This window comes from Chenopodium quinoa, unplaced genomic scaffold (assembly GCF_001683475.1).
Source record: "Chenopodium quinoa cultivar QQ74 unplaced genomic scaffold, ASM168347v1, whole genome shotgun sequence".
In the NCBI taxonomy this organism is placed as follows: Eukaryota; Viridiplantae; Streptophyta; class Magnoliopsida; order Caryophyllales; family Amaranthaceae; genus Chenopodium; species Chenopodium quinoa.
Window position 1 is genome coordinate 1,191,988 of NW_018743880.1, and position 13,783 is coordinate 1,205,770.

Sequence of the window (13,783 nt, forward strand, 5' to 3'; positions counted from 1 at the left end):
GAATCAAATTAAAGACAAACACATTAAAACAAAGCTTTTTGAATCGAATGAAAGTTAAACACATTCAAAAAAGCTTTTTAAATCAAAGGAATGTGAAACACATGAGAACAAAGCTTTTTTAATTAAATGAAAGTCAAACACATTCAACTAAAGCTTTTTGAATTTAATGAAATTCAAACACATTTAAATAAAGAATTTTTTAATCAAATTAAAGACAAATGCAATAACCAAAGCTAATTTAATCAAATGAAAGTCAAACACATATGAGAGGGATGACGACTCTGTTGGTTCCTTGAATGGGGATCAGAAGACGGCTAGAGAGTGCTATCTCTCAGCCGTCCGAGATACCGTGGCCCTAGGCGGTCAGGAACCAATAGACCTTGACAATGTCAAGGATGCCGACCCAACTCCTGCCCCACCAGCAGCCGGAAAGAAAAGAAAGGCTCCTCTGCTGGTGGAGGTGAAAAAAGAGAAAAAATAGCAATCACTGACCGGTGAACGGTCAGATGAGCTCCATCCCCAACCGGCTGGCGAAAGCAATGATCTCGTTCTAGACGACAGCCGTCTAGAACGTACTGTTAAGGTTGGGACGGTTGCTCATGCTACCTTGGGTGCAAGCTTGCATCTTCTGTTGAAGGAATTCAAAGACATTTTTACCTTTGAAGTGGAAGAGATGCCAGGCGTCAGCCCGGATCTTGCTGTCCACAAAATCGCCGTGGACCCCAAAAAGAAGCCCATCCGGCAAAAGAAAAGAAATCACGGCGAGGAAAGAAGTCAGGTGGCAGCTGCCGAAGTCAAAAAGCTGCTAGACGCCAGGTTCATTCGGCCTTGTAATTTCCCCGATTGGGTGGCCAATGTGGTCCTTGTGAAGAAACCGAATGGGACCTGGCGCATGTGTGTTGATTACACAGACCTCAACAAGGCGTGTCCAAAGGACAGTTATCCGCTTCCAAAGCTCGACAGTCTGGTTGATTCTACAGCCGGTCACGCCTTGATGAGCTTTATGGATGCCTACTCCGGTTCCATCAGATACCCCTGTGGAAGAAAGATCAAGAGAAGACGGCGTTCGTCATTGATCAGGGGCTATTCTGTTATACAGTGATGTCGTTTGGCTTGAAAAATGCGCCTGCCACTTTCTAACGGATGATTAATACGGTCTTCATTAATCAGATTTGGAGGAATGTGGAGGCGTACATTGATGACATGATAGTCAAATCCAAGCTACAGACGGATCACCTTGTTGATCTCCGAGAAACATTTACCACCCTCAGGCGGCATAAGGTTATGTTAAATCATAAGAAATGCGTCTTTGGTGTTGAGTCTGGGAAGTTTCTCGGATTCCTGATTGATCAAAGGGGGATAGAGGCTAACCCTGAGAAGATACAGGCGGTGATTGATATGAAGTCACCCCGTTCTGTCAAGGAAGTCCAGAGACTCACCGGTTTCCTGGCCGCCATGGGAAGATTCCTCAGCCGGTCAGGTGACAAATGCCTCTACTTCTTCCAAGCAATCAGGAAGAAGACCAGATTTGAATGGGGGGATGATGCTGAGGCGGCGTTCCAGAGGCTGAAAGAGCACTTACACTCTCTGCCTAGGTTGGTCAGTCCTTTGCCTAGGGAGACGTTGTACATGTACTTAGCCGTCTCAGACCATGCCCTCAGTGTCGTTCTCCTTGCTGAGCGAGATGGCGTGCAGCTCTCGGTTTACTTCATTAGCCATGTTCTTAAAAATGCTAAACTTCGGTACCCCATGGTTGAAAAATTTGGTCTTGCTTTGTATATGGCATTTAAAAAATTAAAGCCTTACTTTTTGGCACATCCGGTGGTGATCTACACGGACTAGCCACTCAAGCGGCCAATGTCTACCTTGGACTCATCCGGGAGAATGTTGAAATGGGCTATTGAAATGCAAAGCCTTGAAATCACTTACGAACCAAGAAAGGCAGTGAAAGGTCAGGCGTTTGCCGACTTCATTGTTGAAATGACTCGTCCGGTGGCTCCGGATAATCTTGACCAGGTTTGGAAAGTGTGTGTAGACGGGAGCTCTACAAAGAACGGCTGTGGTGCACTCGTAATTTATGAGTCTCCTGAAGGAGACAGATTTGAATATGCACTGCGCTTCAAGTTTCAGGCCTCTAATAATGAGGCGGAATATGAAGCCCTGCTAGCCGGCATACGCATGTGTAAGGCGGCAGGGGCCATGAAAATTGACACCTACTCTGATTCTCAATTGGTTGTTAGCCAGTATGAGGGAAGTTATGAGGCTACCCATCCGGCTATAATTAAATATCTTCAGGCAGTCAAAGAAGAGACCAAGGCACTTGAGGAATTCTGGCTGAATCAGGTGCCTAGGTCGGAAAACAACCAGGCGGATGCATTGTCAAAGCTGACATCTTCCACCTGCCATGATACGCCTCGGTTAGTCTTCTGGGATGTTCTTGAAAAGAGAAGCATCTATGAGGATTCCGTTGGAATTCTGGACCGAAGCTCTACCTGGATGGATGGCATCCGGGCCTATCTCTCAGACGGCACACTTCTTGATTCGCCATAGGAAGCACCCGTCCTGAAAAAGCGAGCTGCAACATTCGAGTTGAAAAATGGAGAACTCTTCAAGACGGGGTTTCTGAAGCCTTTGGTGATGTGTGTCACCCCAGAAAAGGGGAAAGAAGTTCTCGAAGACTTGCACTCGGGATTCTGCGCCTCTCACATAGGTGGCAGATCCCTAGCCGTCAAAGCCAGACGACATTACTTTTGGCCCACTCTTGAGGCAAACGCCAAGGAGTTGGTGAAGAAATGTGACAAGTGCCAAAAATTTGGCAAACTCATTCAACGTCCGGCTACTGATCTGACGGCCATCCACAGCCCAATCCCGTTTGCAAAATGGGGCATGGACATTCTAGGTCCTTACATGCCTGCTCCAGGCGGAAAGCGCTACATCTTGGTGGCTGTGGATTACTTCACCAAGTGGGTGGAGGATGTGGCGGTTAAAAACATCAAGACCTCAGACGTAATTTCCTTCATCTAGAAGAATGTTATCACCCGGTACGGGGTACCCATGTCTATGGTGTTTGATAATGGTCCTCAGTTTGAGACGCCTCAGCTAAAATCTTGGTTGGGAGATCAGGGGATCTCAAGCTATTTCGCATTTGTTGGCCGGCCCCAAGCAAATAGCCAAGTTGATGCTTTCAACAAACTCATCTCAGACGGCATTAAAAAGAAAATAGAAAGAGCCGGTGGCTTATGGGCAGAAGAATTAATCCATGTCCCGTGGGCCATCCGGACAACAGCGAAAGGGGCAACCGATGAAACCCCATTTCTCATGGTTTACGGTGCTAAAGTCGTCTTGCCCATCGAACATTACGAGAAGACTCTCAGAGTCATGTTGTATGATGAAGAGGCAAACTGGGAAGCAATGCGCCTGGCATTGGATTCACTCCCAGAACGCAGGGGCAATGCCGCCTTGCGTCATGAGATTTACCGTCTGAGAATGACGAGAGCCTACAACAAAAAAGTATACAAGCTTCCTTTGAAAGTTGACGACTTAGTGTTACGAAAAATGGAGGCAACCGGTAGGGCCAATGAGCTGGGAAAGCTAACCCCAAATTGGGAAGGCCCCTACCGGATCTATGAAGAAGTAAGGGACGACACCTACCGCCTGGAAACTCCAGACGGCAGGCGCCTGCCTAGAACTTGGAATGTAGACAATCTTAAAAAGTATTACTTCTGAGAATGTAAACTTTTGTAAACAGTGAGTCAGTTAATGAAGATTAAGACTTTGTTTGCAAAATTATCGTTTGATTATCCATCCGGGTAATATCCAGGCGGATTCCCCATTTACCTAACTAAGTTTGATACTTAGTGAAGGTTACATTTGTTTGACCGCCTGGGTAATACTCGGATCTCTTGTTTATTTAAGTTTGATACTTTGTTTATTCAACTACTTGACTATTCGCCTGGGTAATACTCAGACCCGTCTGGATATTACCCAGACAGACTTGTATGCTTAAAAAACTAAGTTCTATACTTAGTGTAAATTCAACACTGATTAAGAAACTAAGCACAAAAACGTTTAATGGCTACACAACCGGTCTCAAACAGGACCAGAGGCTACAATGGCCGGATGGTTGCTATTTTTATAAAATCGCCTGTCCCAATATGGACAAAGGCGTCCGGCAACACCCCTTCGGGTGCAATCGTCGCAGAGAACAGATTATCTGTTGGTTCTACGTATCCATGCAGACGGCAAAAATTGAACGACCAAATTGGTCAACTCATAGCCGTCTGACTAAAATAACCTACGAAGAACGAATTTCCTAAATACCGGATGCCCATAGGCATTAGTCGGCCACTGGCTGAAGTTCTCACTTAGGTTATTTATTTTAAAATTGCACCTCACCACAATTGGGGCAAGAGTTCAATGGCTATGAAATCTCTACCAAGAAGGTCATAAGCCGTCTATGTAGTCACCGAAACGCCTGATGGTGTACGGCTGTGCACTTGGTTTGGGGAAATCACTAGTGTGATTGATTAACTTACAAACATATCATGCTCTTTGCAGCATCAGACGTTTTCAAGTCAATCAACCAGCTCCAATTGAAACCAATCACACAGCCGTCCAGGGGCAAGGACAGCCGGACTACTGACTAGTTAGGAAAGAAATCGCCGCATGCTTTTGATAAGATAAGCAAAAATTAAAAATTCAAATCCAAAATATTCAAAACCGACTTAGTCGGTGCAATTCATAAAAGTCCATCCAACCAAACGGTTGTAATGGATCAAATGTTAACCGGACCCCGTCCGGGAGAAAGAAATTGTTAATTAACACGGCTCCACAGCCGGTAAATACAAGAATACTCGGCACGCAGGCCGGAAAAAGCAAGTTTTGGCATACAGCCGCTGAATAAAAAGAAAATTAAAAACAGCAAAGACTGGCATACTTCCGCTGAGGGGTCACTTCTGGCTTGCAGTCGGAGCCTCCTGGTTCTCCCCCTTCTCCTCATCATCTGAGGGAATTTGGTGCGCTTCGTTGGGACCAGGAAGCTCAGGCGCGGTTGGCTCATTGTTGCTGAGCCAGGCTTCAAAGGAGGCAGGCTCTGGCTCACCTTGCTCTCTCAAGTACACCACGTACTCGGCATAGCTATGTGCCATTGCCCAAATGCTATAATCAGCGTCTGGGTACAAGGCAGCCCAAGCAATTTTCATACGGGCGTCGTTGTCAGCATCACTCTCAGCAACAAGGCGGTTTTGCTCCACCTCCAGGGTTGCTGCAAAGTTTTTCTGAGTTTGATCAGCATCCTTCTCCAGCCTCTCAAACTTGGATTTCAGTTTGCCAAGGTCCGCCTGGGTCTTCTTGAGCGCCTCTTCAGCCTGTTTGGCGCTCTCGTCTGCTTTCTTCTGGGCCTCCTCCGCCCCCTTCTTGGCCGTCTCAGCATCCGTTACCCGCTGGTCGGCCGCCTTCAGATCTAGCTCCAGCTGCTGGATTTTAGACGCCTGTGTCATAATTATTGCTTTAGTTTCAAGTTCATTTACGATAGTTGAGTGGAAAGCAATATTATTAACGTCTATGGCGGACTTCTTGACCCTTTTTACCTCTTCCCGTTTGCGGGAATAAGGACGCTTGAGCCCGTCCACCCGCAGCATGGCCTGCAAAAAGTCAGGCGGCATAAGTATGGCAGGCGAGATAAGACACTTGGAAAAAATAAAATTAAATTGACAAGTTTCTTACCTCAGCCCAGAGATATTGTCCTTATCCCTCTTCCGGACGGCATCCAGCATGGCCTTGGCGTGCTTCTGGACGTCTGGCCAGCGGGGAGATTGATCTGCACCACAATCAGTACGTGATGAGTGCGAAACTAAGGTAGCACCTATTTGTTGTCGACCGTCTGAGGATGACGTCTGTTGGGAGTGGGATTTCACCCGTAAAGTCCACCCCAGCTCAAGCGGGGATTCAAAAGGGTTCTTACCTTCAGAGCCGGCCAAGCGGGAAACGCTTGCAGGCGAAGTGAACCCCGCGGCTGCTGAGGGATTGGCAAGATCAAGGCACAGGCTTCCGCCTACCTTCTCGAGTCGCCCCGCTATCCGCATCGTCTTAGCCCCGGCTGAGGCGCCAGGAGTTGACGCAGAGGATGACTTTTTTATTTTATTGAGAATGGCTGGGGCCTCCTCTCTAGCCCATTTGAGATTCTTCTCAAACGATTTCCCTACTTCTCCCCCCTGTGAAAATAAACAAGTAAAGGTTAGTACCCGGGCAAGACAGTTTATAAAATAAACTTAAGAAAGGGTCAGGCGCTCAATACCTTGGCCCTGAGCTCGGCCGCAGCTTTCTCCGCAAGATCTTTGCGGATGGTCGCAGAAGACCGCTTGGGAGTTTTCTCTGACTGCAACATGTTTAGCGCTTCTTCTGCAAAAAGAGATAAATTGATCAAAATCATAAATCAATTCCGATAGAAAAATACTACAAACGGTGTGAACCAAGGCGCATACATTTATTAAACATGTGCCCTAGCCCGCAGGTGGCTAGGAAACATTCATCCCTTAACCAGGCGCTCTTGGGAATCCAATTCTTAGGGACTTTTATTGTTTCCCCGGTTGACAGAGTTGCGTCTGTGAGGCCAAAAAAGTCTGCCTTGATTATTTTGTCAAAGTCTTCCTCTGAGATTCGGGGAAGAGCGCACTTCTTGCCTAATAAGTCGGGCTTCTTATTGTACAGCAGAATTCATAATTTTCCCGTCTGGTCGGGGCTGACATCAGGTAGAACCTGTGCTTCTAGCCATCGAACTTGGAGACCTTGTCCAAGGTCATCATGTATTGCGGCTGTGTGGTTAGAGTATACCACGCCCTCCAGCCGCCTGGGCTTATGCTGAGGTAATGCATGCTTTCAAAGGCCTCCCAGCCGGGGTTAAGCCCTTAGAACTCGCAGGCGGCAACATACCCCAGAATGTTTGTCCAGGAGTTGGGGGTAAGTTGCCAGATCCCAAGGCCGTAGCCTCTCAAAATTGCCTTCATCGCCTGGTGAAGGGGGAAGCGAAGGCCGGCTTTGAACGCCGCCTCATAACAACCAAAATATTTGTTGGCGTTCTCTTGATCATTCCCCCAAGCGATGGTGCCCAGCTCAGGCGGCACCCGGATCTTATACCCATCTCCAAGCAAGTGAATTTTCTTAAAGTTCTCTAAGTTCTCCTCCATCTGGATTCGGTCCTTGGAGGAGACGTGGATGCTGAAGGGATCGTCCTTCTCACTCCACTTTTTCCTTTTTTCCTCCTCGCTATCCGGAAGAGGGGGCAAGTCATCGCTGCTCTCGGAGGTAGAGGCGGAGTTGTCGCTCTCTGTCTCCCCCTCGCTTTGGTCCATGGGGGCAGAGGCGGCCTCGTCGCCGCCTTGGTCACACTCTTCAAAGAAAGAGTCAGCAGGGGTTGAAGGGGCGCGCGGAGGGGATCTCTCCAGAGCTGTCTGGTCTCCCTGACCAGACGATTCTCCCTCAGGCGTTTGGCCGCCTGAGCCTTCGCTTCTATAATATGGATCAGTGGTCGTCTACATTTTCCGAGCCATGGTGTCCTGCACAGACACATAACTGGTCGGAATCCATGGGAAAGGGTAGTCCCAACACCCCGAGCCGGCACTCCCAGTCCTAGACTCAGTCGTCCCTGGTGACCGGCTGGACTCTAACCTAGGCTGTGTCGTGCGTGTTGGTGATGCATCCATTTATTGCAAGAAATATGTACAAGCGGTGAAAAAAGAAAAGAGCTGAGAGAGACAGAGACGGTACATTTGGATTTGATATCTAAAAGAAGGCGGGTCCGGCTGGGTTGCGGAAGAACAAAGTTTTTTGTTCGCACCTGACTCAAACGGATGACTTCTGCTCTCTCAAAATCTTTCTCTCTAGAAATTTTTTGTAAACGTACAAAATTATGAGGGTAAAACGGCTATATATAGAGGGTAAATATGGGGGCATTTCCGTAATTTACCCGGAAGGTGAACGGTTACTCTATAACGGTAAAATTACCACCAACCGAACATGTGTCACAGATGCCACGTGGCGTGCCACGTCACATATGTGAGGGGCAAATGTTTAGGGTAATTTCACCCTGCCACGTGGCCCAATCAGAGGGAGACACGTGTTAGCCCCAAATTGGTCCAAAATGGACCAATCCCTGCTCGACACGTGTCATTCCAGAAATCAAGGGAAGGCGGCCTTCAGGCCCAAATCCCGAGAATGCCGTAAAACGGCGCAGCCCACCAATGATTAGGGTTCAGTGACCTAATCAGGGGCACAATTCCCAATGACCCTATAAATAGGGAGATTTCCCTCATTTTGAGGGCACGTTTTATCATTTATTAGACATTTACTCTTTGATAGAGACATCCTGAGCTTGGAATCCGAGCAGATCCCTACCTAAATTTCCGCACCTTTTTCTCCCTTCAAGTTTCTAACTTGTGCGTCGGAGGCGGAGCACCACCCAACTGGTGTCTCCGTTTGTTTTGCAGGTACAGCTCACCCCGGATCAGTCTTCGTGTTGTAACTCTCTCGAGGGACAAAACAAGAGTGTCTTTTGCTAGGGTCCTAATTGAAATTGATGTTACAAAGCCTATGCCTAATTCTGTATTGGTTGAGAGTCCTTCAGAGGAACTATTGGACCTCAAGGTAGTGTATGAGTGGGCTCCACCTTTTTGTTCTAAGTGCAACAAGGTTGGTCATGATTGCTCTATTAAACCTGATATTGCAAAGCCTAAGCAGGTTCCTAAGCAGCCGGCTCCTGTTCCTCCGGCAAAAGCCGGCCTGGGTTCCTAAGTCTAGCCAAGCTCCTGCTCCTGCTGTTGATGTTGGTGCTTCTGTTCATGGACAATCTATCATTACTCCACAGGTTCATACTTCTCAAAATTCAGATGAGGGGTGGAGAATAGTTGGAAGGAAGACAAAAAGCCAACAAACTAGAGTTCATCAGCCTGCCTCTACCTCTAATGCTTTTGTTGCTTTATTTGCAAATGAAATGGATGGTGCAGGTGGCTTCACTATAAATCTAAGCGAGGGTGAGGTTAATGCCCCTCTGGTGTCATGATTTACTCTATTTGGAATGTCAGGGGCCTAAATGACCCTGGCAAAGTTGCCTTTGTAAAGAGGTCGCTTCATTCCCATTCAGTTGATGTGGTTTGTTTGCTTGAAACAAAAATCAAATTGAAAAATGTTCTCACTTATCAGAGGAAGTTTGGCTCTTCTTGGCTTTGGTTGTGTAATTATGATCATTCTCCCAAAGGGAGGATTTGGCTTGGTTGGAATGCAGATAGAGTAACTGTTAATGTCTTGAAGGTTCATGAACAATTCATTCATTGTAGTGTCTCTTATAAGGACCTCTCTACTCAAATTCATCTCACTGTTGTCTATGGGCTTCACTCTATTCATGATAGGCTTCCTTTATGGGAAGGAATTAGAAGCATCACTATTCAGCATTCTCCTTGGCTTTGTGCTGGTGACTATAACTCTGTTTTCATACTTCAGATAGGCTTCATGGTAATGATGTTACTGATTATGAGACTAGAGATTTCCAGAGTCTGGTTGATGATTTGGACCTCACTGAGATCAAAAGCAAAGGACCCTTCTACTCTTGGTCAAATAAGGCTCACACTAGTCCTAGAACTCTCTCTAGGATTGATAGAGTCTTTGGTAACCAAGCTTGGCTAGCCTCTCATGGGCATGTTGAGACTGTCTATCTCCCCCTTTCTTTATCTAATCATAGTCCAGTTCTGTTGGATGTTTGTTCTGCTCCCGCTGGGAAAGGTAGACCTTTGAGGTTTCTAAACTGTATTGTTGATCACCCTGATTTTCTTGATACTGTTTCTCAGGCTTGGGATTCTGGTAGTTCTGTTTGGCAGAAACTTAATTATGTGAAGTCTAGTATCAAGTCTCTTAATAGCAAGCAGTTTGGCAACATTGAAGAAAAGATTGATCTGGCTAATGTTGAGCTTTCTGGAATTCAGAACTTAATGGCTCAGAATCCTGATGATTTTGATTTATATGCTAAAGAATCTGATGCTATTAAGGTTGTCAAACACTGGAATGATATTCAGGAAAGCATCTTCAAACAAAAGTCTAGGATCAATTGGATTAAGCTTGAAGATGGCAATTCTCATTATTTCTTCTCTGTGATGAAGAATAGGCAAGCAAGGAATAGAATTGACTCCATGTTTGACTCTAATCAGGTGCTGCTCAAGGATCCGGATGCTATTGCTCATGAAATTATCTCATTCTATAAGTCTCTTTTAGGGACTCAGGCTCCTTGGCTTCCTGCTGTTGACCTTGTCACTATGAGGAGGGGTAAGCAGCTTAGCTCTGCTGCTCAGAGCTATCTCATTAGGCCTATTTTTCATGCCGAAATTGATGCTGCCCTTAAGGGAATTGATAACACAAAAGCTCTTGGTATTGATGGCTTTAACTCCTTTTTATTTAAGAGAGCTTGGCATATTGTGAAAGATGATATTTATGCTAGTGTTATTGATTTCTTCACTTAAGGGACCTTGCCTAAGCAATGGAATTGCACAACTATCACTCTTGTTCCTAAAATCCTTAATGCTTTTCATGTTAAGGATTTTAGACCTATAGCTTGTTGTACTATGGTTTATAAGCTCATTTCTAAGGTCATAACTGCTAGACTTGCTGCTATCATTGGTGAGGTGATCGATGATGCTCAGGCAGGGTTCATTCCAGGCAAGCACATTGGTGATAATATCCTTCTTGTAACTAAATTGATCAAAGGCTATGATCACAAATTTATCTCTCCTAGATGCATGGTTAAGGTGGATTTGAAGAAAGCCTATGATTCAGTTGAGTGGGGATTCTTGATCGCTGTTATGCAGGAGCTTGGTTTCCCTTAGAGATTTGTTAGCTGGATCTGGACTTGTCTTACTTCAGTCTCTTATTCTATTCTTATTAATGGTTTTCCTGCCCCTCCCTTTGAAGCTAAGAAAGGCTTAAGGCAAGGTGACCCTATGTCTCCCTTTCTTTTTGCTATTGGTATGGAATACCTCTCCAGATGCCTTGATGAGCTTAGGTTAACTCCTGATTTTAACTTCCATCCTAGATGTGAAAAGTTAAACCTAACTCACATGATGTTTGCTTATGATCTATTGATGTTTTCTAGAGCTGAGGGTGTTTCTGTTAAGCTCCTCTTCCAAGCATTCTTGAAATTCTCGGGTGCCTCTGGGCTTTCTGCTAATCTTGATAAAAGTGAAGTCTATTTTGGAGGAGTTTCTATTGATGTTCAGACAGAGTTGAGGGAGCTTCTTGGTGTTTCTCAAGGTACTATCCCTTTTAGGTATCTTGGGTCCCTCTTTCTTCCAAGAAGCTTACTATTGCTCAGTGTAGGCCTCTAGTGGAGAAGGTGACTGCTAGAATCCAAGGGTGGAAGGCTAAACACTTGTCTTATGTTGGGAGGCTTCAGTTGGTGAAGAGTGTGTTGTTTGGTATTCAGACATATTGGGCTCAAATTTTTATCTTACCAAAGAAAATTTTGAAAGAGATTGAGGCTAGATTCAGGTGCTTTCTTTGGACTGGTTCCTCTGCCCCTGCTAAAAAATCTTTGGTTGCTTGGAATAATGTTTGTCTCCCTAAATTTGTGGTGGCTGGAACTTTCTTTCTCTTCCTGAATGGAATAAAGTAGTTGTCACTAAGTTACTTTGGGATATTGCTCACAAGGCTGATAATCTTTGGGTTAAGTGGGTCCATATCTATTACTTCAAGCATAAAGATTGTTGGACCACCCCTATCCCTGCTAAATGCTCTTGGTTTTTGAAGAAGATTCTGAGCTGTAGAGATGTTGTGAATGATCAAGGGGGATGGGATGGTTTCATACGGGGCAACAAAGTGAAAATCAAGAAGCTTTATGCTGATATTAGACCTCAAGTCCCTAAGGTTCCTTGGAAGAGAGTCACTTGTCATAACTTAGAAAATCCAAAAAGTGTTTTTATCTTGTGGCTAGCTTTGTGGAATAGGCTTGTCACTAAGGATAGGTTGCTCTAATGGAACATTTCTTGTGATCCAAGGTGTTTCTTGTGTTTGAATAGCAGTGAAAGTGTTCAACATCTATTCTTTGATTGTGAATACTCTAGACAGGTTTGGAACAAGGTGTTGGGTATCTTACATGTTTCCAATCCTGTTCAGCAGTTTAGTGATGAGATTGATTGGATGAAGAAAATCTGCAGAAGTTCTAAATTGAAAAACAAAGTGATCCATGTAGCCTTCACTAAAACAGTTTATGGTATTTGGATTCAGAGGAATGCAGTCTTGTTTACTGGGTGTTGTTAATCTGTTCATGCTCTAGTTAGGGATATTGTCTTTCATTCAGTCTGTAGAATCCCAGCGGGAAGCAAATTTTTGATTGTTTAGGAGCTGCTTCTGCTTCTCAGGTATTCTGATGTTGTTGCTGGTTCTTGGTGTTTTCTGATTCCTAACTTCTGAGTGTTGGTTTCTGGTTTTGGGATTTGTTGTTGCTGATTTTGCTTTTGTTGCTCTTCTAGGTTATTGAGTTCTTTGTTATTGCTGCTGGTTTGCTCTCTGCTGCTGGCTGCTGCTACTCTGCTACTGCTTCTGCCCTGCTGCTTTGTTGCTCTGTTGCTGGGTGCTGCTGCTTTGCTGTTGCTTCTGCCCTGCTGCTCTGCTGTTCTTCTGCTCTGCTACTGGCTGCTGCCCTGCTGCTCTGCTGCTGCTGCTGCCCTATTGTGCTGCTGCTGCTCAGCTGCTGTTGCTGTTTGCCTACCCTGCTGTTTGTTATGCTGCTGTGATGATCAGCAGCTGGTCTGCTGAGGTTCTGCTCTGTTGCTGACTGTCTGTTGCTGAACTGTTGCTGATCTGCTGCTGTTCTGACAGCACGTGTTGCTGCTGTTGTTGGAGTTGCTGCATTGTGCTGTAGCTATCTATGCTGCAAGTCTGTGCTGCTGCTTTATGCTCCTTCTGTCTGTGTTGAATTGTGCTGTCTGTATTGATTTCTGGTTTTTTTGTTTTGTTGCTATCCCTAGATTGGTGTTGTACCCTCTTTTGTCTAGTCCTGTTGCTTTTGCAACCGAGTCTAGGAGGAGGTTTTCTTTTTAAAGTTTACAGGGGTGGTGTTTTTTTTGTTGTTGCTTTGTGCTTGTCTCTGTGTCCTTGGGCCATGTTTCCAGAACCCTTCCTAAAAGGTGGCTGGAAGCTTGTGCTCAGGGTGTTCTTGTCTCTTTCACCTGTACCCTTCCTAGAAGGTAACAGGAGATAGAGCTTGAACTGTTTGGTGTTTGGTTGGCTTGTTTGTTTGGTCTTGTGGGGTTTAGTGTTTGTTAAAACTTAGCTTTTGTAAGTTGTAACTTTTCCTTTTGGTAATAAAATTTCTCTTATTTTCCAAAAAAAAAAAAAAAGTCAAACACATTAAAACAAAGCTTTTTGAATCGAATGAAAGACAAACACATTTAAACAAAAATTTTTGAATCAAAAGAAAGTCAAACACATTCAAACAAAGCTTTATAAATCAAATGAAAGTCAAACACATTAAAACAAAACTTTTTGAATCGAATAAAAGTCAAACACATTCAAACATAGCTTTTTGAATCAAAGAAAGTCAAAAGCATTTAAACAAAGATTTTTGAATCGAATGAAAGTCAAACACATTCAAACAAAGTTTTTTGAATCAAATGAAATTCAAACACATTCAAATAAACCTTTTTGAATTAAATGAATGCCAAACACATTAAAACAAAGGTTTTTGAATCGAATGAAAGTAAAATACATTTATCGAAGCTAATTGAATAAAAGAAAGGTCAAACAG

The 13,783-nt window shown here is 44.7% G+C and overlaps 1 protein-coding gene across 1 annotated transcript; it reads right to left on the bottom strand.

The window, feature by feature from the left end:
* Nucleotides 1–4,949: 4,949 nt before the first annotated feature.
* Nucleotides 4,950–6,772, bottom strand: LOC110686576 (uncharacterized protein CG45076-like). The gene is made up of 4 exons (XM_021863187.1): nucleotides 6,757–6,772; nucleotides 6,296–6,399; nucleotides 6,057–6,212; nucleotides 4,950–5,489 (listed from the first exon to the last, which is right to left on the bottom strand). The coding sequence occupies exons 1-4, from the start codon at nucleotides 6,770–6,772 to the stop codon at nucleotides 4,950–4,952; spliced, it is 816 nt and encodes a 271-aa protein (XP_021718879.1).
* Between the last annotated feature and the right edge of the window lie 7,011 nt (nucleotides 6,773–13,783).

Excerpts from the sequence above, each read along its gene's own strand:
- LOC110686576 (XM_021863187.1), bottom strand. Across the intron at positions 6,213-6,295 it reads CGGCCGAGCTCAGGGCCAAG|GGGGGAGAAGTAGGGAAATC; the intron begins GTATTGAGCGCC and ends TTATTTTCACAG. Across the intron at positions 5,490-6,056 it reads TAGCGGGGCGACTCGAGAAG|GCGTCTAAAATCCAGCAGCT; the intron begins GTAGGCGGAAGC and ends ATTATGACACAG.